Source organism: Fulmarus glacialis, unplaced genomic scaffold (assembly GCF_000690835.1).
Source record: "Fulmarus glacialis isolate BGI_N327 unplaced genomic scaffold, ASM69083v1 scaffold9586, whole genome shotgun sequence".
NCBI classification, from domain to species: Eukaryota; Metazoa; Chordata; class Aves; order Procellariiformes; family Procellariidae; genus Fulmarus; species Fulmarus glacialis.
This window is the reverse complement of record NW_009218920.1, coordinates 23794-49779: the sequence shown is the minus strand read 5'-3', so window position 1 is coordinate 49779 and position 25986 is coordinate 23794. Positions and strand designations below refer to the sequence as shown.

Sequence of the window (25986 nt, the reverse complement as noted above, 5' to 3'; positions counted from 1 at the left end):
AAAGAAAAAAAGCTCTTTATACTTAATTCAATATGGCTTTTTGCAACATGGCAAAATATTACAGCTTAAAGCAGACATCTCCTCACAGAGGAGAAAAGAATTTTGCAGTCAAATTAAAAGCGTAACAGGAAACAAGTAACATGCAGACTCCCTGCTCTTTTTGGCCAAGATGACACTGCAGCCTAACAAAATCTGGAGAGATGTCCTATTTCTCTTCTAAGAAGTGGTTCAGCTGGATAAGAAGAATGAAGTTTTATCATAATCAGTTGGGGTCCATTCATAAATACTTACTGTTAAAGAAAACAGACTGCAAAACACTTGATTTAAAAATTTAAATCAGGAATTTAAAACCAAATCATGTGCCCAAGTCCTGGAAAGAAACATAAGGAATGAAACAAAGTATAACAATCTTCATCTATTTCTGGTTTTCTTCTTTATTCCCATCGTCTTTGTGAAGAACAGGGAGAGGATGAGCCTCTGTGTTGAAGACCCAGTGTTCAAATGGAAGAAGATCATCTTCAGAAAACAGCAAATACAAGTACCTGGCAAGAAAAAAAGCAGGAAACGTGACCACATCAGGGAAGTGAAACTACAATAGTTTTCAGGAAGACATAAATACCTGATTTCCCTAGATAAACGTATCTATGGAAACAGCTGACCAAACACAAAACACCAGTAAGTCCTAGCATTGCAATGATTAGCACAAAACTTTGGGACTACTCTCAACTCAGATTGGAGTCAAGGACAACAGCAACTGGAGACCAACAAAAGAATGCCTCTATCCTGATAGAGAACAAAGTAGTTTAGGCTATCAAGGTTAAATATCAGTTCACTTCACTTCCATTTCATCCTCGGTAATTTTATTACATATTGTTTTGATAATATACAACCGTAGTAATTTTTTTCCTCCTGAATGTCCACATATATCAAGGTGTAGGAATGGAAGATATTGTAGTCCAATCCTGTCTTACTTCTGAGAACAACTTCTGGCTTAGGATTTTTAAAGAAGAAAACTAGCGCTAGACCAGTAGCTTGGGCAGCCATTTACTAAGACAGGGTCTATTAAACCCAGCAGTAACCAGTAAACAAATCCGACATTTTATTTATTGTCATAATACAAGGTGGTAGCTACTGTAGCATGATTATTGAAGTCTGCTTAGCAAATGAAATTTTATTTTTTCTCAATCACCATCCTTCCCTGAAGGCTTTTCTTGATCTAATTCTGATAGGCCAATTTAAAAGGTATAGTAGAGGCAGTGCATTATCTCAAAAAATGCCAATATGTATATAAATGTATTTATGTTATTTCATTTACTTGAGTATTACACTTTCTGTTGAAATTGCACAATTGCTTCTTCCTGGTCTTTGCAACCTTTTCTTGCACAGCAAAAAAACCAACCAAACAAAAAAAAGTGAAGAAACCAAGACAAAACTTCCTTTATTTCATTAAAAACTTAGGAGACAGTAATTGATAATGAAAGCTTTTGTTTTTTCTCTTAATAGACAGTGCGAGCTTACCATGCAAGTTGACTTCTTTTTGTTTCACTAGCGTTGGCATATATAATTAGATCCTATCAAAGCTAGGAGACATAATTTCTCAACAAAGACTATCAAGTACCTTTATCAGAAGTAAAGATAATTTCCAGAAGTCATAGAATTTAGTTTATTGATATAGAAGGAAAAAAAAGGCAATTTGGCTTCCCGTCACCTAAGAAAAGCTCTACTATTTCAGTCAGATTTTGTTACGTGAATGTCAAGGGTACTACTAATAAATACATCTGTAAAGATGATACATAGAACTACTTCATATTAATGAAAGTCAACTTGCTTAACTTACTTGAGCGTCTCTGAAAGGAAGAAACTTTGCTGCACATCGTCATGGCTTTCATGATTGTTATAAACATCTCTAATGCCAGAGTAGCCACCATCTACTCTGCAATGTTTTTCCAGTGCCTGAAGGGGGGCGGGGGGGAAAGACAGTGGTATTAACAAAATAAATCATCTGTCAGTTTTCCTTTGTTTGACAATAAAACTAGCCCAAAAAAGGTCACATTTTTTTGGATAAAGAGATGAAAACTAGACGAAGCTCTAGACAGAAAATGCTTTTTAAAAAGACATGGGCACACGTATCCAATTTTACATTTAGGAAGAGAAGCAAAATGATAAATTAATAAAAGAAGTGAACACAAACCAGTTTTCAGAAGGAAAGCTATATGGATATATGGATGTAAAGATATATGGATTTTCACTTACTTCCTTTTTCCTCTTTTTAATAGGAATAACAATAGTTCAGTAGTCTCTCTCTCACAGGCTTGTCTATCAGCCTTCAGAGGTCGTGTCACACATACCTTTCTTGGTCATATTCTAGTGCTTAAAAATTACTGTGATAGGAGTGAATGCCGTGATAAAGACCAGTCTTTTCCTTACCTCCTGTAAGTAACTTCGAAAAAGGAAAGGCAACTCTCCATTTTCTCTGTAAGTTGTTTGGTTTCTCTTTGCAATTATTTCATTTTTCAATGGGAAACCTCTGATATTGGGCTGTGACTGAATTTCTTTTCTGCAGTAGATACTGTTTTTCTTTGATACCTTTCTGAAAAAGCTTTGTCTGTTACACAGGAGTAGATGGAAAGCTAGTATGTGGCTGGGCTTAACGCAACATGTTTTAGATGTAAGAATAAGAATGTGTTTTTCTCTAACTAATTTCCAAACTGTGTATTCAGTTAAAAGGTGTAAAACAGATATTGATTCCTATTTTACACCTAAAAATACAATTTATTTTCTGCCCACAGGAATGTTCTACATGATCAGCTCATTTTGAAGGAGAAAAAAGATCAGATGAAGGGTGTATACAGAAGGGCAAAAACCATGTACCTGGTGCTGGAAGTGTAGAAGGTATACAATTATACTATTTAATAAACTTTGCCACTTTTCTTTATTTTAGACAGGTGTTTGCATTAGAAACATGGTACCTATATGGCTATATATGAGCCATAACTTCTTTAAATAGACTGCTATCCAATACTTTATTTGAATATTAGCTCTCTTATCACTGCTTTGCTTAAAAATATTAATTCATCTTTTTTCTTTATAATTGGCTTATTTAACAAGGTCAAAAGTATTCTTTGCTTCTTCATTTTTCTTATTCTGTTTTATAATAACTCTCTGGTATCATACAGTATAATAAAGGAGTGAAGAGAATCTAAGATGATTTTATTTAAACCAACTCATTATTCAAAAACAAATCCAGAAAATACTCTTTAGCCCTAAATAACTTCTCACAATGAAAATGACAGTAAGCATGATGGATTACTATATTTACTAAGGACCACAGTACTCTGAAACATGATGCTTGCTGTGGAGACAGATATCGGAGCAAAAACTTTCAGGCAGAAATACCTGGAGCTTTATCAAACCCCCAACAGAGAGATGGAAGACAACTAGTTCCTCCATTTCTCAAGTTATTACAAATATCACTGAAGAGATTACAGTGGGAAAGATGCTGCATTTCAAACCACATATGGCAAAAAGCTATGAGAAGAAGGCAGAAGACAAGTCTAAAGCAAACAGGCAGAATAAGCATTTTCTGATGAGAGATGGGATTAAAAGTCACTAATAATTACTGAGGTATCCATCACCTCCACCTGCTCTAAAGGCTGTTCAAGATCTGTGTTTTGCTGTGAGTAGATATCCTAAACGTCCTTGTTTCTGCTGGAGTCCCTGTAGCTATCTGCATATATTTAGCTTGCATGTCAGGCTCTCCATAGTTTTCACTGGGGAGTAAGCTGCCTATTGTATATTTAAAAGGAGTTTTTCTCCAGGAGAGATCCTTTAAAATATAACAGGCCTATTTGTCTTTTCTTATGTGTCTTTAGGTTCTTTAATTTTCCTGGACACTTTTACTAAGTGACAAATATACTTAAGTTTAAACAAGTAATTTCCCCTGGCTGGTACTCCTTCCCTCTCATCTACTTCAACCTGCAATGAATTCCAAATACTGAATATGTGTCTGGATTTTCAACATCAAACACAAGATTATGTTTTCCAAGGCACAGCAGAAGGAGAACTTGAACTTGAAGGATAAGGCTATTATTCAAGGAAACATCTGCATTCTAAACAGGGTGAGGTAAAATAAAAGCAAATTGCATTTGCGTTTACGTGCTCTAACATGTAGTCAGAGCCTTCTTTATGAGTTCATTGTAGGGAGATACCATACAGGCACCTGAACACACTGCCATGATGGAAACTAAGAGGTTAACTTGCTCCATGTTAGCCATCTGGTGGTATCTACTTGATGCAAATGTGAAGTATCTTACCCCTCAAAGCTACTTTCCACTTAACTAAAGGAACAGGACATTCATGTGCGGCATTAGTACGATAAAAAGGCTCTTGCTTGTCATAGAATCATTAAGGTTGGAAAAGACCTCTAAGATCATCGAGTCCAACCGTCAATCCAGCACCACCATGCCCACTAAACCATGTCCCTAAGCGCCTCATCTACACGTCTTTTAAATACTTCCAGGGATGGTGACTCAACCACTTCCCTGGGCAGCCTGTTCCAAGGCCTGACCACTCTTTCAGTAAAGAGTGTCACCCTCCTTCCACTGGCAGTAATGGCCTTTTGTGCCCATACCTCCAGTTTCAGAGTACAGTGATGTTCACATTGACAGCGGGATAGTAGTGGGTGGGAAGAAACAATCAAACACATTTTAAATTAGTAGTTCTCAGAAAATGAGGGTGGCTGAGATCAGTTATGCTAGAGTAATGGAAAATATCAAACAGAGTGAAAACTGGCTGACAGTCTCAAAGTATTATAAAGGAAAAAAACAAAAGAAGTGCTGTGAATTCAAAATATGTGCTGCATTTATAATGCAGAAAGGGAGACTTTCAAGAGCTAAGCTGATAAAACCTTTCTGACTCAGTAACAGTGGATATTGCTGTCGGTCATAACTGCAACTCTGCAACTGCTGAAGTACATACAGATGATCTTGGACTCAAATTAAAGCAGCAAAGCAAGTTTCCAAAGGAAAAAATGGAAAGGCTAGAGCGTGTTTTTAGTCTACAAAAGTTAGAGAAAGAATTAATAGACTTGTTGGAGAGTTTAGAAGTCATGACCTATAGAGCAGCCTCCTTTTCTACTGTAAGGGCACTGGGAAACAAACCTAATGAGTTCTTTTTGCCAGTGTCATGAGTTGAAAATGGACATGAAACACCTGAAGAACAACTTTTTTGGGCAACAACAAATGGTCTGACTGTTGTCCTTTTTTTCTTGTTTCAATCTCAGCTTCCTCTTCGTGCAACATATGTTGGTAATTAAACCAACTATAGTCAGTGGTCAGGGACTTCCCCAAGAACAAAAGGGTGGAGTGACTGGGTGCTCTCTGGAGCAAGAGGAAGCAGAATTTATGAAATAGTTGTGGTAAGCTATCATGACACGTGCTGGAACAAAAAGGTGGAGCTGTACAGGCTATAAACACCAAGGAAAAAGGAAAAAAAAAAAAAGAAAAAAAGATTTGAAACCTACAACTGACTGTATAACTTCTGTGAAGCTGTAAGATTTGTTTTTGTGAAACACGCAGCTGCACATTAGGACAGTGGAAGATGGGCCTGTGCAGAATGGGACCAGCTGCATCTCCCACACATGGGCTCTACCCCACTAAGTTAGAGCCAGACAAGAGTAACCACAAGGATGTTAAACAAGGAACACATGGGGAGCGCTAAGAAGGTAAATGAATGTACAAAGTTGCAATCAACACAAACTGAACCAAAAGGGTAAAGAATAATAGCAAAGAAAACATTTCAATTGTTTATAACAATGTTATCAGTGTGAGCAGCAGCGAGTCAGGAAAAACATCTCCTGGAGAAGGAACACTTGGCATTGCTGAAGCCTGGTGGGATGACTTCTGTAAACAGCCGTTGTAAATATTCCAAGTTTAATCTGCCTAGGAAGATTCCAGTAGTAAAATGTGTGCCTATGGGTGATGTTAGCGAAGAAGAAAGTAAGGGAACAGCACTCTAAATTAGAGGTCTTAAAAAAAAAAAAAAATTGCTTTGGAATCATTAACTCAGAAGCATATTGTTTCCAGGCCGATAGAGCCGACACCTGAGGTAGGCAAATAAAATGTCCTAAATAACTACAGTCTACCTAGCTGAATACAGTGTTGACTGCAGATATGGAATTGCTGTGAATATTCAAACAAGGAGGAGTTATAGAGTAGTAGTAACGCTAGCAGCTATTCTTCTATGGAAAGCAGATTTTATCATAAATTTCATACTTCAAGAATACCTAATTACCAAACTTGAAACGCTCTTTTTTCACAACACTCAACAACATTTGCACAACATATGAGATACGTTCAGTATCTCACACAGTGAACATTGAATGGAATTACAGATCTTGGCTGCTGTTGCGGGAGCCAGGTAACTGGCGGATGTCATGTCGCAGCCAGGTATATGGAGTCATAACCCAGAAACAGCTCTCTAGTAGGGTCCCTCGGGGATGAGAAATTGCACGATGCAAGTCTACATGTTCTTCCCTTAGTATAGAGCAACCTTCTACAACTAGCAGCATAGGCCCATCCAAGAAAGTTATAATCATACTCTCCTAGAAACAAGAGGTGTTGGGCAAACTGACAAACAGGACGTTTTGTCGAAATGATCTTAGTTCATCTATTTAGTAAATGAATCTCTGGAAATTTGTGTTGATATTACTGATTTAAAATAAATATTTACTCTCCAACTGCTAAACAATATCCAGATATCATTCAATAGCTCACTTAACAAGATATTAGGATTTAATAAGAAAAAAGTCCAGAGGAATATTACCTCTACAGCTTCCCATCCCCACTGCCTGTACTTTGGGTCATGAGTGAGCCGCCACATGTACATGTAGGTCTCTATGACTTCTGGTCGTAGGATGTAGTATTTTTCATTTTGTCTTGTAGCAATGGCCTCAACACCACCATCAAATCTGAAGGCTTCTGGTCCCAGTTTCATGCCTAGCCAACATAAAATGACATGCTAAAATAAAGGCATTTAAAAAGGTTTCAAATTTTGTAACCTACCAAATCAACTATCCTTTCATGTGGCATAAAGGCAAGTTACCCAAAAAGTATACAATTTCTGAAAGATACTGCCGCACCTCCTGTTTTTAATATTTGGTAAATAATTCAGAGTAGGAGAGAGCTGTTCTTCATTAATGCCTTAAAGAGCAGTTCCAGTTTGAACAGTGATGCTAACATTTGCATTCTGGAAGACTTCATATAACTAGCAACATGTGAAATTTTGCTTAAAAGACGAGGATATTTACTTTTCTATATCAAACTGGAAAATACACTCTGGGACCTGAAATACTGTCAGGGTTATTTTTATAAGAAGATGAAAGAATCCAAAGAAATTTCTTGCACAGAAATCCACTTTCTTTGTGCAATTCTATTGTTTGCAGCATTGTACCAACAGAACCGAGAATAAAATAATTTTTTGTGCATAAAACATGATTAATAGCTATATTGATGCATAAATGAATAGGCTCCCTTTCTTATTTGTATTCAGCTATACAGAAATTGGAAAAGTAAAAAAAAAGCTGTCATGTTAATTACTAGAGTGAGTACATATGATTTAGGTGCACAGAAATTATTTATAAAATAGAGCAGCCATTCTTAAAGTTACTCTTAGAGCAAAGCAGCATTTGCTCAGAGAGGATGAAGAGTTCTCACCATCATACAACTTTCATTCAGCGTTACGCAAAAATACCAATGGTTGCCTTCACAAAGTCAAACTGTGAAACTAAACTCTGCACGACAGTACTTACTTGTACGATCATAGGATTCATGGCAAGTCCTAGCAATTTCAGCACCAAGCTCGATGTGATGGCCCGTCTTGTCATTAGGTGCTCCATCTACTCCAAGAGCAAACATCCCTCCAGCAAAACAAGTGAGGTGTCCCATCTTGTGTTCAAGCAGTCCACCCTTCCACTCAGCGATGTATGTCAGCCCCCCGCTTGATTTGCGAATGAGGTGGGTCTCTATGGCCTGCAACAGTACATGATTTCAAACCCTTTGGTACCATTTGGTAAAGCATGAAGGACAAAGACAAAGTTGTCTTGTATGTTGGTTGGTTTTTCTCCATATTGCCTTTGCTTATAAAGTAAAATGGATAATATGAGCTAGCATGACCTCAAAGTGCAGCCAAACCAACACAGAGTAGCATACCTCAGCAAGGACGATTAATTTTGCTACAGCTTTGAGCAATTTACGCAAAGTACATTTTATTAAAATATTGGAAAGACCTAAAAAATACAATTCCATTTTAAAATTCTTTATTTCTTTCCCTTTCTACTTTCAGCAGTTTCAGATTATTTCACTTTTAATGGTGATTAGCCATAACTTCAGCTTCCATACTTGCCATTGTAATTCTGACTAAAAGGATGTGGTTATTGATATAATTTCATGTCAATTATATGCAGACATAGCTCATATTCAAAACGCCTGACTCAGTGAGTGCACTGAATGATGTTATGCCTCTGAGTCTATATGGCATTCCCAAAGTCCAATGAGTTTTTCCCCCCAGACTGAATTCCTCTGTAGTTATCAATCAAGAATAGGGACTGGAAAAAACCCTAAGCAGAATAAAACCATACAAATCTCCTAGAGAAAATTAGAAGTTGGTGCCATTAGCAATGTATGGTCACTGATTACGAAATCCAGGAAAACCTTCCCTTATGAGAGGAACAGAATTAAAACAATAGAAATGCAGAAGAGCACATTAATTAGAAGCCCACACAGAAAGTAAGCTATTACTCTTTAAAGGGTAACGGAGAGGAGACGAACAACGCTATCATACATTCAGTTATCCAGCAGTACTCTGGTTTATTCTATTGAAATCATAAGATCCAGAAGCAGTACTCAACATGCATTATACAAGAGAAAAACCATGAATAAAATATCAGTACAGAGAACTATTAACAAAAAAGCCAGGATTAAAAAAAAAGTGTTATAAAGAGAAGGTATTGATTGTAGTTTTTTCTTCCCATTTAAACGTCTGTAAAGGTTGTTTTTATAAGCATGAAAAATCTTCTCTAAACTGCAAGCATCAGCAAAATAATTGCACAAGTTTTACTTACTAAGTAGTTTTTTTGTGCCAGGAATGTAACACTGAAAACTGCACTTTGTTTTCCACTAATATTAGTGCAAAGCACTTAGTAAGGATGTTTTCTGCCCACCTCTAGACCCATTATTGGCTCAGAAAACACCTCCATCCCTTTCTTTCCTCCTTGACTGTATGTTTTTAGCACTAGTACCTACTGAAAAGCATACCTAAATTTCAAAGCCGCAGTAAATAATGAATATTCCTGTACTTTAAACAAACCTGCATAATTGAACCTATAAAAAGAGGAATTATATATGAAAGGGGAAAGGAGGGAAAACAGTCTCCTTAAGCATCCAAACCACAGACCCCACTGTGGAAGACAAAAGAATTACAGAGGCTGAGTTGGTGTCAAGCTAATTGGTGGTCGTGTATTCCAAGTGCATATAAAAAAGCTTTTCTGTCAGATTGGGAAACTAGTAAAGGAACATCTAGGTACTTTTTAAAAAAAGAATGTTTGTTAAAACATGTCTTTTGTGCTCATTTGGGTATAAAATATTTGAATTTATAATTAAAGAATTGACAGAACAGGGTTCAAAGAACCTCCTACAAAATGTATTAATGCATAAACAGCCAAAATTTATGAGAAGATAGAAATAATTGGAAAACTTCCAGAATCCTTCTGTTCAAATTTTTATTAAACACTTCATATTTTATAATAGGATGCCTTATTGTTAAAAACATACAACAATTTTGTGGGAAATGGCTTTCAGACTACTTAGGCATTCTAAAAATTAAGCTACCTAAAATTGAGTTCAGAAATGAAAAACTTTTAATTTAATGATATTTCATTAAACCTTTCAGCATGGTATCCCCATCTCACCAAATCAACAATTCTGGCAATAGTTGATAACTCTACTGGTCACTTAGCTGTTGAGTCAGAATTTATTTAAAAAATAAACCAATATAAAAATAGATTGATGACTAAATTTGCCTATATTGCTATTTTTTAGTAAAGAATTAATGAAAGACAGAATGAAGTATTACTGTACCTGACAGAAATAACAGTAATCATGCACCTTCAGAACTATGGTTAACTAGACCAGTTGCAGTATGAAAATGAATTTTGCAATATCAATTAGTCTTTCAGAGTTTTTTCCCCCTCTTTTGGCTCAAAATTAAAGTTCAGGCTGAAAAAAGATGACTTCCACTTGGGAAATTTTAAGATTATTCTAACAAACTAAGAAACTAACAAATTGATGTTAATTGATGCTAAGAATGTCACAAAATAAAAATATATTTCCAAATTAATTATTCATGTTTAGTAAAGCAAATCATCTTGGATTTATAAATGAGTCCTATTAAGAACTAGTACATATGCCTATTAAAAGTTATTTTTATTATATAAGCGTCTTATTTAAAGCTATTTTTATTAGGTAATTATTTGATATATTACAGACTCTCAAATTGTCATACTTTGTACAATCATGGGTCCCTGAGTGCTAGATAATACCTATACCAATGTATATACCTTTATTAATGGCATGCTAGGAAACTAATCATTTCTATGTAGACATGAAATCCAAATAACCTTCAATATGTACAAATAACCTTCAGGAGCCATAAGCCCAAGTGTGCCGAACTTGCAAGTCCATCAGCACTCAACATGTCTTCCTGGAAGACAGGAAAACAAATACTGTAACTTGATAAAGTCTAAACTTTATTTGAAGTTATATGCTTATGAAGTAATAGTTTGTAGAAGTTACATGATTTAAGCAAACTGACCTCAACCGAACAGCTTTCGTAAAGCATGAAAGGCAGAGGAGTGTCTCTTCCCAGAAGGCTGGTAGCTCTTTTTCGGCTACTGGGTGGTGCACCAGCAGAGCTCACCAAACCACTGCCAGGGAGCTTGCAGTGTGACTGGCAAAAGCTTCAACTAAATCTGAGAAGTTTCTTCATGGGCCATTTTCGTTCTGAGCTAGACAAACTGTTTTCATCAGAAATAGGTTTCCCTTCTCTCATCACTATTCATCTACCCTCCGACTGAGAACAGAGAGACTAGCCGCTTGCCCTGAAACAACATTCACCAAAGGGTTGCTAACGAATTTGCAGTATCAAAGTTGCATGAAGTTTGGAATAATTCCAGCATGGAATAATTCCAGCATGGAATAATTCCAGCATGGCATTGAAGTGTCAGATTATAATGAATTTGTTAGGTGTGTTCCAGTTGTTTCAGGAACTCAACATAAAAAAAAGTTATTATAAAAAATCAGCATATTTAGAAAGCCTCAAAAATGTAAATGCTTTTGATTGTAAAAAAAAAAAAAAAAAGTATAACCTGCATGAGTAGAACATGTAAAAGAAACTCCCCAACATTAACTACTGATGAATGTATTCACTGAAATTTTGAACTCCTGTATCAATAACAGTATTTGCAGCGTTAAGATGTGGTAAAACCTTCCTTTTCCCCACAAGTCCAACTTAACTATAGTTTAATTTCAGAATTTACTTCCAAATATTGTTAAAGCACTATTTCTGGAATGTATAATGTTTGTATAATGCATTTGTATAATGCATTAGTATAATAAAATATTTTCAAAGTAAACAATAAACAAAAATCAGTACTCTTTCAATTATCAATTTTGAATCTATACGCAAACCGCCAAAATGCCATCTAGCATCCATCTATTGGAAATTCACAAAACTGCCATTCACATTTTAAATATTTTTTTGGCTATAATATAGTGGTATGTACTTCTGTGAGCAGCACATCAAAATATTTTTCAGTGAGTTTCACAAAGGTTGTAAGTACCGTCAGGCTGGACTGAACTTTCTGAAAGACATTCATTTTTAAATAAGCTTGAGGTCCAGAGCAGGATTAAATCACTAGCTGGAACTGGCAATTGTTTTAAGTATAAAAAAACTTGAACGCAAAGTTGAGAAAGTACTAGGATGAGCAAGAAATACTATCAATTTAAACGAAGATATAATAAGGGTCTCTGAACTTGAGCAGTAGGATGGAAAGGTAGGGTTACAATCCCATGGTGAAATAGCTACTTGCTATCTGCAGTGCTGTGGGCACAGCTCTGGCAGGGAACTCAAGTTATTAAAACAAGTTATTATGAAAGGAGACTAGGTAGTATGGTGACAAAGATCCACCCAAGTGAAAAGCTCTGTTTGGTAGAGTTTATTTTAGATTTCCTACTTAGAATCAATTTACTTTTGTTTTGATATAATTATCTGCACACTTAAAAAAGGGACACGTTTCTTTGAATTGCAGCTCTATTACAAGTTGGTCCCCACCTATGAATAACTCCTTCCTGCTCTACTTGCAAATCAAGTGGTGTCATATTTATCACTATAGAGATTATTATTTCATTTTACTATAATGATTATTCTCAGTATAAACCAACATACAACATCTGCAAAGAATCAAACAAGCTAGAAGAATGTGGTCTTTGATTAGTTGAAAATACATTATTGATGGATAATTGTTTGGAGCTGGTACAGTTTTTCTTTTAAGTAAATGGAAATTTAATGAAATTTACTGTTTTCCAGAATATATTTCTGCAACTCAAATAGTAATTTCTTTCTTTCCATCAAGCTAAAGCAGAGAGACCGTGCAACATAAAAGGTTGCAAAGAAAAAGTGGCTGCAAATGTATGTTCCCAAAGGGAGCAATAGCAGATGCTACCTGGGAGTGACAAAAAAAAAATATTGAGACAACCTGACTTTAGACTGTAGCGGACAAAAAAGGAGAGGGAGGAAGGGAAACTAAAGGAAAATAAACAACATTTGCCTGATATTTAAAGAAATAAATTTACTAGATATAAAGCTGATATGTCATGTGGTTTGTAGTGTACCTGCAAGCTCTTACGGCCAGACTGACTTTTACGGCTGATACAGTTCCTGGCAATTTTTTTTTTTGTGCTTTTATGTAAGGCTCTGCTTACAGTCCTCACTGCAATAAAGCCTTTAGCTAAATTAATTTTTTTTCCATCTTGTGGGCAATTATTTCTTTCCATACAACAACTGTAAAAATGCTTGAGCAGTCAATTAGAAACACTAACAGTCCCTTTTACGGTTTGAATTGTGACTCAAGTGCACCTTGTATTACTCCTGGCATCCTCCTCATGAGTTCACATGTTAAAATTATGCCCTTGCCTATCTGGCACATTGGAAGAACTGCAGTGAATGAGACATTATGAATTGTTTAGGTCACAGGATTGCACATTGCATGGGTGTGTAATCTCTGTTATTGACAGCACAAAAGAGAAACTCTTCAATTTTTCTCCCTTTTTCCCCCCAATTTCCTCCCCCTCCTGCCCCCTTTCTTAAGGTTATATGTTTTGTGTTCTCTGCTTATCAGCCTGTTCCTTAACCTTTATATTATACTGCCAGTTCTTACCCTTTCAAAATTAAGCAGAACTTGGTCCCTCCTAATAAACACCCATTTTCCTTTGTTCAGTTCTTCACTCCTTTAAGCTTTTCACACAGCTTAAATGCTGCCTTCACCACCCCCCTTCCTCAAACCCTGACTTGATTTTGTGATTGGGAAGTCCTTCATTTACTCTTTGAGTTGTTTAGGAGGTTGAACAGGATTGCTCATAGAGAAACATAGAGGATACAGAACTGAAGTCATCTCTCCGTTCAAATAAGTTAAAAAACCCAATCAACAAGCTTATTTTTAACAGAGGGTATTCTCTTGGTGGATTATGCTAACAGGTAATAAAAATATGAACAGAGATGCCTACAGAGCACAGATGTAGGCTTCTCAGGAAAAGTGTTCTGCACCTCAAAGTTGCTCAATTCAAAATAAACACACGCCACAAAAAAGTTAATTCTGCTAAAGGAGCAGGGATAACAAATTACAAACCTCAAAATGCAATGTAAAACTGCAACTCTACTTCCTCTAGCACTTAGGCATTTTACCTCTCCTTTTACAATAATGGTTTAAGTATGATTAATGAATTTCAATGACTGCTGTTTTAACAACAAAAAATAGGTGTTTCATTTTGCACCTCAAGACGTCACTGTAGCTGGAGATAAAACTGTCTTGCAAGTCATAGTTACAGATTTCCATACCTTAATAAATTTGAAACTTCAAAAATACGATCCTAGTTTTAAATTTCCAGGGTTTATAATGTTTGTTTTGGGGAAAATTACAACTCTGCAGGCTTCTTTGCAACAAAGCACTATAAATTATCTCAGTCCAAACTTTTAATATATTTTTCTTCCCCTAGGAATCTTCTTCATAAACAGTGTTTTGACGATTTGAAGCAACAGTGAGTATGAAAGAGAATTCTACCACGTGATATTTCCAATAATTCAAAGATGTATAATGTCAATTGCTTACTTATTTATTTTAATATTTACGGCTTGCACCAATACATTTTATTGCTTTGAAACAGCACACAGCAGGCAGGCCAGGGTTACTGTGGTTTTGCATGCTGTGAGTTTATAAGTCAATTGCCTGTTTTCTTGACTTTAAGTTACTTCCCTCATGTTTTCTCTGTTGAGTTGATCTAATGCAATACTTTTCTTCAGCAATCTTCATAATTCATAAAATTTATCCTTTATCCAAAATACCAATTAGTTTATTATGAAAAGTTTAAGATTTGCATTGTTGCATTTTTACAGCTGTTTTGGAGATGGCAGAAAAACATTGCACTTTTTTTTTTAAACTTTATATTTATTAGTTGATTCTGTTTTCTTAAGTATCATTCATACAGGTTTTAAATATGTAGTACAAGATGCATAAATCATGTGAAAGCATACAGTCAGAAAAACTAGGATGGAATAGGAAGTTCAAGCCCTTGTTACAATTCATTTAAATACTTCTGCCAAAGAAAAGTAGCATCTTCTTATCCTGAGGTCCTCACTGCTTACTAAACTGCACTTTACAAATCAAAACTGAAATCTGAACACAGAAGAAGTTTTATGTGTTTAAACACAATATATAAGAAATGTTTTGAAAGCAATAAGGCACTTACTGCTTTTGGACTTAAGACGTGTTATACAGACAAGATTATATGCGAAATGAAATATGAATGCTTATAATGGAGATGCCTAAGTTTTTAAAATGGAAAAGTTGGCAAGCATTTAACAACTATGATACCTATCCATCTGATTACTAAAAAGATGATTACGTTCTAGGGGAAAACTGTCTACTTATGTTTTTTTTTGTCCCCTGTATAGATCTATTAGTGTCTCTAAAAGCACCAATGCTCTTGCACTAAATGTACTTAATGCTGTCTGCTACCAGAAGGCTAGATTTATTCATATTCTTAAAACAGTATTAATGGAATGGCATGAATCAAAGCAAATGACTCTCAAAATGTTACATTATGTGTTTTCTGAATATTCTAGAATAAATATCTATTGTTCCTGATAAGCTTTTTTGCTGTCAAAAAAGGAAGGGAAAATGGCACAAGTAGTAAGGACACAACTGCTCTGACAAGAAGAGCAAAGCCATGAGCAAAAAGGGGACAACTTCTCTCACAGGACTTTTCTAGTTAAAATCCTCCTTAAAGAGTTCTAACAATGTTCTGCTTCTCCTGAAAGTCCATAAACAAGCAAACATTTTAATAAGTACTTTCTATAGTCCAAAATATAGACATTGTGCAGTTATAAGAAAATCATTAACAATTTAAAAATCTGCAGAAGCCTGTCTTTAGTCTTGCTGCTTTCTGTAAGCAGTTGTAGAGAACCTCAAAACTCCTGTCAAGAGGGGAAATACAGTGAAGAAAATAAAAAGCAGCAGTGAGTCCTCTGGATGTTCTCATCTGTTACGTGTAATGAATCTTGTGTTCCTACATAATACAGCTATACTATCGCTACGTGGAGAACACCAGTGCAGCTGGGTGATAAATATTTTAAACATGACAGCTGACAAAATATGTAAATGAACTACATATTTCTTCATTTTTACACATTTAAGTTATAGACAATACCTCCCCCCCCAAAAAAATGTGTGCAGTGGGAATGCTGGGTCCCCTGCACCAACTATTTCATTCTGAAGATGGGCTCCTATTGCACCACCCTGCCTGCCCTATTTACGTATTTTCTTCAACGCCAAGAAGTGCTCAAGTATTGAATGTTCAATTCATTAGTATACTTTTGGCTTTACCCAGTATGACAAATCATTCTAATTGAGTTGTTGCAGTTCTGTCATTGTCCACATTAGTTATGTAGTTTTTAAGATCACTACGATCACAAAGCAAACCACTTCAAGCAACTTGATGGAAACTGCAATCAGCGCAGACCAGCCACCAGACTGTCACCACAGTTAAATAGACCCTCATGAAACTCTGGAGATGAAAAGGGCCTATCTGCCAATATTGTTTTCAGTTTGCTAACAACACTTTGTTCTCTCCCTCGTTTCAATGAGAAAGGAGTCTACACGGATTTGTTTTATTTATCTGAAAGGCTGAAATCTCGACAGCTCTGAAAAATATTCACTACTTAATGCTGATAATTAAATATACAAAAAAAAATCCCAAAACAAAATCAAAACCATATAGCTTCCTTTGGCAGAGTACAAACTGAGTATATCAAGGCTAGTCTCAAAAGTTAGCAATGTGCCAAAAAAAAAAAAAAATATAAAAAAATTAAAAAGTGATCCTATATATTTTCCGTCTGAATACTCAAAATTCTGAGGCCAGAAATGACTTTTTCCCCTTTTGATACCCACAAAAGGTTACTGCATTCCTTAATCACGCAACCAGCCTAGCAGCAGGCTGACTGTCAGGAATGCAGTTGAAATCTGGCAGAGAACTGCTGTGGCACTGCTTCACAACGCCTGTTCTTCTTTTTCCGTTGTTTCTACTTCCACGTGCTGGGTTCTCTGGAGATCGCTAGTTTTCTTGTTACAATCTTCTGAGCAGTTGTTACCCAGTAAGAAAAATTAACCAATCCAAATGTCTAAAAGTAAACTACCCTGCCTAAAGGTAAAACTGCAGATCGCAGCAGCTTTACCTCTCTGATACCATGGGGCCATCACGGGCTGCACTGAACCAAGCTGCTTGGGAAGCGCTGGCGAGGGATTCTCCCTCTTCCTGTGAAGTTCTTCTGGGCCGAGTTACTGCTCTCTTTACAGCCTTTAGATATGCCACTTCTCTAGCAATACACTGAGGAGGGGATGAAGGCAGCCAGAGAAAGAAATATTTAAGATGCAGAAAGCTTGCAGCAATGGCCATAAATAAATGTAATTGGAAAATTTGGAAAAAATATCTAACCATTGGACATCAAGTGTGAGACAACCTATTAACAGGAGTAGTGGGAAAATTGCACTTCAATTTAGAAAATGAGGGCTGACGCATTCAAGAGGGATTCAACAAGGCCAAGTGCCGGGTCCTGCACTTTGGCCACAACAACCCCATGCAAAGCTACAGGCTTGGGGAAGAGTGGCTGGAAAGCTGCCCAGAGGAAAAGGACCTGGGGGTGCTGGTTGACAGCCCGCTGAACATGAGCCGGCAGTGTGCCCAGGTGGCCAAGAAGGCCAACGGCATCCTGGCCTGTATCAGAAATAGTGTGGCCAGCAGGAGGAGGGAGGTGATCGTGCCCCTGTACTCGGCCCTGGTGAGGCCGCACCTCGAATACTGTGTTCAGTTTTGGGCCCCTCACTACAAGAAGGACATTGAGGTGCTGGAGCGTGTCCAGAGAAAGGCAACGAAGCTGGTGAAGGGCCTGGAGCACAAGTCCTATGAGAAATGACTGAGGGAACTGGGCTTGTTTAGCCTGGAGAAGAGGAGGCTGAGGGGAGACCTCATCGTGCTCTACAACTACCTGAAAGGAGGTTGTAGCGAGGTGAGTGTTGGTCTCTTCTCCCAAGTAATAAGTGATAGGCTTGAGGAAATGGCCTCAAGTTGCGCCAAGGGAGGTTTAGATTGGATATTAGGAAAAATTTCTTCACTGAAAGGGTTGTCAAGCGTTGGACCAGGCTGCCCAGGGAAGTGGGGGAGGGCACATCCCTGGCAAGATTTTAAAAACTTTAAAAGACGTGTAGGTGTGGTGCTTAGGGACGTGGTTTAGTGGTGGACTTGGCAGTACTAGATTAATGATTGGACTTGATGATCTTAAAGGTCTTTTCCAACCTACATGATTCTGTGATTCTACACACAGTTAATATGAGATAAATGTCCTGGCCCTAGAGAGCATCCAGTCAAACCAGATGAAAGGACGAGGAAAAACAAAGTAATATTATCCTCTTTCTTATGTATATTTGAAAGCAAAGAACTGAGAAAATAGGTCATTTGCCCAAGACTGCAAGGAAAGCCTGTAAATATGGATTTAAACTTAATATTTCCGGAGTCTCAATCCAGTGTCACAAAACCATTATTTCTCCCCAACCAGTATATTAAGGAAATACTATCAATAACAAAGCAAATTACAGACTAGAAGAATCATAAATAAAATACCACATAGAAATGTAAATATGAATAATTCTGATTTTTGAAAACTTTCTCTTGTGTCCAATCTGAATAATTGGCTGTTTCACAGAAGCTGGCAAATATATGCCTCTTGTAACAAAAAGTCATTGTGCAACAAAAATTTCTATTTTCTAAATAGAAAATGAAGAATTTCTAAATATTAAGAATTTCTAAATAGAAAATTAATTTTCTAAATAGAAAATTAAATTTAGAAATTCTAAATTTCTGTTTATAATTATCTACCATAATATATTGATCCCTGTGTTGACCACAATCAAAATACTCTAATGGCTGAAATATGAGGTCGAAACACAAGAGAGGAACTCCCTCCTGGATATAAGGAAAAAGTACAGAAGGAATATATTTAGGCAAACTGAGGAAAAAAGAATTGAACTTCTATTTGAGAGCTACTTGTAGATGCATTTTTTGTTGCATAGTTTATACTTTTCTCCTCCAGTGTTAGAGAGAACTGACTGTCTTTCAGATGGAAAAAAACCAGCTATGCTTCAAGACTCTCCCCATTCCCACAGTATCTGTATTCCTCTAGCATTTATATTTGATGAAGTCTTTTTAAAAGTGAAACTAATTCTTTAAAAAACCCACACTGTGGTTGCAAAAGACATAAATTCCTCACATTGTCCCAGAGCCTGTCTCTTTAGGATTATTATAGATCAGATTACTATGGAAAGAAAGATTTAAATATCTTATTTACCTGGACAGCATCATAATACATTTTCTTGCCTTCTTCATCTGTCTTGTCCGACATCAGCCATGCCTTGAGCAAATATTCATAAAAGCTATCCCCAAGCCCTCCAATGGAGACGTGATCTAAAAAGGGAAGGAAGAGATTCAACAGCAATTTCATCTTCAGCCTGGGCAATAAAATATAATTACAGTTTGCAACAGCGCATTTAATCCATTTAAGCATCTCTTCCTACAACAATCTTTAATAAATGTAAGCCTGGAACCTCAGGAAAAACTTAGCTGGTATATACAGATGATTATTTCTTCAATTGCTAAAACTTTTTCATCAGGCTAAAGCGCAAGAGTTATTTAATATCCACAATGTGCCACAAGAGTTCATGGCAAAGAAAGAAGAATTTATATGTTTAACATCTAATTCATGTAGTCTATCCCATACAAAAATGTGTTAACCTAAGTTCTTTTTTATTTTAAAACCAAGAAAAAAAATTGGAAGGTGCTCTCTAATTTGATAAAGGCTTTCCCCTCTTAACATGCAGGCATTGTTTTTATTTGCTCTTTTATTCACTAATGCTCCATTTAAGTCACTTCATAAAAAAGGCAAAAATGTTTTAGCTCCTTACTGCAGAGTTGAATTTCAGGTTATTCTATGGTATTTCAAAATGCCAACCCATATGTTCAAAAATAATATTACATTTTTGAACATCTGGCTGCTCTCAGAACTCAGCAGTGGTTCTAGAAGGGAAAAAAAGACTTTGCCATATCTACAGATGATTATTGCTATCACACCGCTTTATTCTGCCCTACGTTTACTATGTGAAATGATCTGGTACTACAGATGCTGTGATTATTCAACTGCACATGTTTAGGATGTGACCCTGCAAACACTAACACCAACCGCGTCAGACCATTCGATGTCAGTTGCACCAGTGACGTGAAAGTTAGCGATGCTCGCCGCTGCTTGCACGAGGTTGCACTCACTTGCTGTCCAAGAACCTAAAAGATTCTTGGCAAAATTTTAATGGGCTATCGCATGATTTCAGCAGAGATCCCCTAAACACATCAAATACTACAACTATATATATACACATATTTTAAAAATGTTTCTCTAAGCTCCATTAAACTAAGATCACTAGCTAGAGGTTTTCTTTTTTAAGTTGCTGCTGCCTGGTAACATTAAGGGATTTGGCATTTATCGAGTCTTCAGTGAAAGGATTTCAAAGTGCTTTACCAGGACTACTCATTTATAACTGTCAATTTTACAGTGAGGAAGGGGTCCGTTAATTCCACCCAAGACATCCAGGATGGAGATGTGGTTACATATATCACACAGCAAGTCCGTGAGTCATACCACAAAATTCTGGGCATAAGAAAAGCAAAACATGCATGGGGTAATCCAGGCTCATAAAGTGAGATGCAGAAGGGTTAGTGGTACAGAGCTCACACTTCCCAACACCTAACTCTGATCTTAGCTTCAAAGTTATGCCTCTGTTGGTGGAATTCAAAAGAACACAGAGAATTTATTTTTAAACTCCTTAGTATCTTCTCTTTATGGAATGCCTCCTTTCACCTTCTGAATAGGTTGCAAAGCCATCAAATGTAGAAGATATACTTTTTTCTATTCAAACTTTATTAACAGTGTCTTTTTCCTCCACTAGCCTGTGACATACAAAAAATAATTTAGTTTTCCAAATGTATCCTGTCCCTTTGCCTAGGAAATACATTGTACCATCAAACCTGGGTTATAAACGGCTTTCCCCTCCGCCTCTTCTGAATGAGATATATTAAATTTCTGGAAAGAATACACCATTTATTTAATTAAATGTTCACGATCCAAAAGGAAAAGAGGCTTCTTAAAAAAAATAAGAACATTTTCTATGATCGAAGGCTGATCTTTGAACAGCAGCATTTAAATGACCTTTACCGTTTCCTAAATAAATTACCATAGAAACCTCTGACATTTGCAAACTAAATAGCACAAGCACAGTTTCATCAATAATAAGCCCTGTTATTATATACATTATTGCAGTAGACAAATCCAATTGACGCACGCTGCAGCAAATCACTGTCAGTTTACTGTCAAAATAACAAGGGCTAAATGAATTTACAGGAACAATGGCAGTGATCCAGCAGTGTCCTTCACAGTTACAGCATTGCTGGAGAAGAAATGTTCAGAAACTATTCCTCCCTCTCCACTTGATGTTTGAGAGATAATACTTCTGCCTTTACCAATTAAGAGTCTAGGTTTTTTTTTTTCCCCCTGTTGTAATCAACTGAAAACAGCCTAGAAAAGCAATTCAGATAGAACATCTCTCAAGTCTTACATTCTGATCTTCTACTATGGGAAAAAATTAATAAATCAGTGTCTGCGAACAGAGGCAACCGAATTGGAAGAGATGCAACAAGATCAAATTTGCTTTTGCTGCTTCAGCGTGCTAGGGGCTGACCTGCATCAACATCCGTGTCCCTCATTTGCATGTGCAGGAAGCTATTTCTTTGTCAATACTACATGCTACTGGAAAGCAAAGCTGGTATAAACTGTAAGTTTTTCTGTGCACACCAACAAAACCCGGCATTTGATGTGAACGAGGAGTACATAAGACACAATTATATTAAAAACAGGGAAATGGCAAAGGCCATAAGGCAGAGCAAGTATTTGACTGCTTTAAAATAAAAAAGGCAGAGCCACTAACGGCATCAGCCGCTAGAAAGATCTGCTCTCATGCAGCTCACCAAAAAGCTGAGTTTCTGTGGCTGACTGAAGCTGAGGAAGGAGGCAACAGGACCTGGCTCACAGATGCTGAGGTGGCCTTCTAACCAAACCCAGTGCCTACTGCTCTAGGATCAACACTTCCAGTGGGAGGTTTTAATGTTTTACAATGCCAACATGGGTAACAAGTGGGCCCATATCTCTCAGATCTGTAAATGGATGTCAGAGTTTATACCAACATGCCAGCCGGAGTCGGTGGTTATGCACGCTGAGCTGCCACAGGCCTTGGGGCACGGTGACCTGAAGGAAACCTCACAGTGTAGCAGACCAGAAGGCGTTCTACAATGTCGGGCATACTTCTGATTCATAAAGGGAAATGGCCTTTGCCTTGATGGGACAATACAACTGAGCAGCACAACCTTTTTGGACATCTTTTTAATTCAGAGGGTGACACAAAGCATTCAAAACTATATTTTATTCAATAAAACACTCGTTCTTTGCCTTTGCGAAAATTATCTGATCTATCCAGACAGTGGCCAGTCCCATAAGGATTCCAGAACCTTACTTCCACCTTAGCTGCATCCTAAACAAACTATTATATTCAAAAACTTCTCCAGTCCTTTCCCTCTCTTGTATTGTCTACCCAGCTCCAACACAGATAATCTACAGGACCATCTCATCTACCCATGTCTTTTCAGACCAAGACAGCATATCTTGCTTGTTTTCTTTCAATAATGTAGGGAGGGAAAAAATACAAGAACATTGAGTCACATGAATGGGACGGTGGTAGACTGAACCTAAGTAGGAAAAGTGGAAAAAGAAGTAGGGTCTCTAGAATCGTGATCCTGCAGACTACGTAGGCTTTGAACATGTTATAAAGATCGGAGAAGGCAACGTACAAGAAGAAAAGGCTCAGTCATCAGGAAGGGGCTAAGAAGTTCAAATACTTCAAGCATTTTTTTTTTCTAATTTTGGTGTCTCCAGTAATGGTTCCAAGGGGATTAATGCCATGACACAGTTCTGTTTAGTTTGCTTCCTCAGCTGTTGGCATTAAACTTCAACAGAAATCACAGCTGGTATTAACTGGAAAGACTTGTTCTATTTTTTTTTATCTTCAGTGGAGCCACACCACTCTAAAAATACGGAATTTGATTCAGACGAGCTGATAATGTTTCCTTAAACAGCTACTTTAAAGAGCACTTTTGATTTTTGAATAAAAGACTTTTGTAACCCACAAATTCCTTTCCAAAATGATACATATTCAGACATTTCCCTGCTTGCACAAGCCATACTGAAAGATGAAATAAAAGTACATTAAAATACAGTATGTAGGATTATTATTTTAATATTTCTAGTATTTTTTACATTGTATAGAACCTCAGATATAACATGAGTTTTTATACTCTATAAAAGTTCTTTAATATATACAAAAAACACATAACAGTGATTGAAAGAAGTTAACGACTGCAAACAGCGGGTCATAGTACCAAAGAAGTGATCTACTTACGCTGGCCCCATTGGCCGCTGCTGGGATTCAGATAGTTGGGGTAAAGGCCCTCTGGTTTATCCAGCCGATTTAGAACTTTTCGAATATTCATCACCTATTGGAAGGGTACAAAACACTGAGCACTGATCCATTTTTCCCCCCAAAATAAATGTGTCGGTACAAAAGTCTTAAAGTGCAAATATCCCTAAAAATAAAAAAAATAGTCTTATTCAACACGTATATCTGAATATCTCTGTGCAATCATATTACTATTCTAAAAGATCCTCTAAGCTGACATCATCATGTAAATGAGCTCCTCAAAACCTCTGGCGTTTCTGTGTCAAGTGTCGGTAATGAAACAACACAAGAGAAGCAAGCTCCGAAGTCCAGAACTTGCCATACAGAGTATCTCGCCCCTCCACAGGATACCGAAATTCACGGAGGCTAGTTGCCTTAACTACGCTCAGCTACTTCAGCATTATATTCCTCATATACCCAAATCAGAAATGGTATTAAATATTAAGCCTATCACCTAGTTCAGATGCAGAAGTGAATTGTAAAGCAGTTTTGCCTGGAATGGAGAGCACTGCTGGAACTGAGCTTCATACAACCAGCTTGCCCAGCAGGGATCGTGCAGCCCTGAGCGCTCTGCCGGCACTGTTAAGGAGCTCGCTACAAATGAGAAGCCCGGGGAAACAATTACAGTCCAGATGCTCTGCAGCTGGAGTCATCCAGCAGCACAATCCATTGCAGAGCACGTGAAATAATTTATACTGAATTTTAACTTTCACAGAAAATGTAGCAACTTGGGAGCATGAAGATCCTGAGCACCACAGACCAGAAATCGTAACAAAAAGGTACTGACAGCTTCATTACAACACCTTGAATGCCTCGAGATCAAGTGAACTAGCTGCTGAGAAAGAAGATAAATTAGCTTACACCAAGCCGCAAAACGATTTCTGTTGTGGTACACAAACTGCCTTCTGCATCTTGACACTACATTGCTAACAGTCATTGCCCAAATGCAGACTGCAACGAGTTCTAGACCTAATTTAATGAATTCTTCTACAAATACTTCCATGCAAAGCTTATTCCAGTGTTTCTTCTTTTTTATCAAGCGTACCAGCCCGGGAATGGCTTGCCTCAGAGGGCTGTGAAATCGCAATCTCTAAAGGATTTTAAGAGCGGCTTATGTAAACAGGTTTCCAGCATCTTGCAGCTATAGCTCGATGCCACTTTGGAAGAGAAGCATAAGCTAGGATTTTTAATGTACACACTTTCATCACACTTTAATTGTCTCTTAGTAGAAGAGATGTTATACCATAAATGTCAAAAGATAGTTAAGTTATCTAGTTAGTTTGTTTCTGGCTGTTCCTGGGTGCTGCCACCCCCCACTTCCCTCCCCCCCAGTTAAGATTTGTTTAAGAGAAACTCTGTCTTTAAATTTGCCCCTAAATACATTAAAATTGCTAGGAGTTTGTTTCACAAAGTTTATTCTAGTGCTGACGATGGTATTGCAGCAAAGTCATTCAGTCCTTTAAGTCTGGTACAACTAGTATTCATTTTAGATTTGACCATTGCTTTTAAACCTACTGCTAAACATTTGGAATCTCATTATTAATTGGATTATTAGATAGATAATATCAGTTTTAGCTAACATGGGGCAGTTGCAGTAAGAATACAAAACCAAAACAAATGGAATTTTTAATTAGGGGGAAAAAAAAAAGAAGATAAATGATACAGTGTATTATAAAGAACAGGAGTCGCTGACTATTTACACACCAAAAAGCAAAGCAAAATTGCTTAGGTGGGAATTGGGGGAAGGAGAAAAGGAGTTGCTTTCCACAGCTCATGTAAATAAAAAGTATCCAGAAGACAATGTTATCAAATTTTGGAAGAATTAGTAAGCACAACAACTGTTTTGTCAAAGGATTTTTTAGTAGGTCCCCCCCCCCCCAAAAAAAAAGTTCAAAGTACATTTCTTAAAGGTCAGTACAATGGAAGGGCTTTCTGACCTCACTGACAGCAGTGATATTATACAGCATTTTAAAGCCTAAACTTGCTGAAATCACACAAGGTAGCCATGGTGCATCACATATTATCCCTAATATAATGTCAATTTTTGTTTCACCACATTTAGGTGAAGTACTGAAGAAAGCTCTATGGTCTGATTGTTTAATGTGATACTAATTTAGAACATAAACAGAAATTATATGTTTTATGGGGTGAAGTAAGTGCTATATACAAGGAGATACATCACAATGATTTTGGAACAGATTTTTGACTTTATAATACAAAAACACGCCAAGGTGACTAGGGAAACATCTAGAAAACATCTACCTCCTGTGACAAATGCTTACAACACAGGAAAATCCAAAACCCTCCCCACAGATATTATTCTCCCAACACATGATTTATCTTTTACAACATGATTTTGACTGAACAGTCTAACCTTTTCAGCAAAGACAGGGTTTCCAGACAGGTGGCTCAAGTGTACGAACTCCAGATGCAAAGTCCCAAATTCTGCCAAAATGCTGCTGCCGCCAGAGGCCCATGGCCAATTTCGACCAATTCCA

At 37.0% G+C, this 25986-nt stretch overlaps 1 protein-coding gene across 1 annotated transcript; it reads right to left on the bottom strand.

The window, feature by feature from the left end:
• Nucleotides 1-25986, bottom strand: LOC104078531 (mannosyl-oligosaccharide 1,2-alpha-mannosidase IA-like; the record flags this gene model as incomplete). The annotated part of the gene is made up of 7 exons (XM_009580192.1): nucleotides 1-542; nucleotides 1838-1953; nucleotides 6823-6995; nucleotides 7808-8027; nucleotides 19225-19340; nucleotides 23432-23525; nucleotides 25863-25986. Coding segments are annotated over 7 exons (970 nt in total), but the record flags the coding sequence as incomplete, so codon positions are not given.